At 56.9% G+C, this 332-nt stretch overlaps 1 protein-coding gene across 1 annotated transcript; it reads left to right on the top strand.

Annotated features, from left to right (window-relative positions):
• Positions 1-6: 6 nt before the first annotated feature.
• LOC108524730 (actin, muscle-like) lies at positions 7-328 on the top strand (the record flags this gene model as incomplete). The annotated part of the gene is made up of 1 exon (XM_017865811.1): positions 7-328. A coding segment is annotated over exon 1 (298 nt), but the record flags the coding sequence as incomplete, so codon positions are not given.
• Between the last annotated feature and the right edge of the window lie 4 nt (positions 329-332).

Below are 332 nucleotides of genomic sequence, written 5' to 3'. Positions count from 1 at the left end.
TACAGCTTCACCACGGCCGAGTGGGAAATCATGCGTGACATCAAGGAGAAGCTGTGCTATGTCGCCCTGGACTTCGAGCAGGAGATGGCCACGGTGGCTTCCAGCTCCTCCCTGGAGAAGAGCTACGAGCTGCCCGATGGCCAGGTCATCACCATTGGCAACGAGCGGTTCTGCTGCCCTGAGGCTCTCTTCCAGCCTTCCTTCCTGGGCATGGAGTCCTGTGGCATCCATGAAACTACCTTCAACTCCATCATGAAGTGTGACGTGGACATCCGTAAAGACCTGTACGCCAACACAGTGCTGTCTGGTGGCACCACCATGTACCCTGGCAT

The sequence above is a fragment of the Rhinopithecus bieti genome, unplaced genomic scaffold (genome assembly GCF_001698545.2).
Source record: "Rhinopithecus bieti isolate Rb0 unplaced genomic scaffold, ASM169854v2 repeat_20131, whole genome shotgun sequence".
Lineage (NCBI taxonomy): Eukaryota > Metazoa > Chordata > Mammalia > Primates > Cercopithecidae > Rhinopithecus > Rhinopithecus bieti.
The sequence above is the reverse complement of the archived record's forward strand: the minus strand, read 5'-3'. Positions and strand labels throughout refer to the sequence as shown.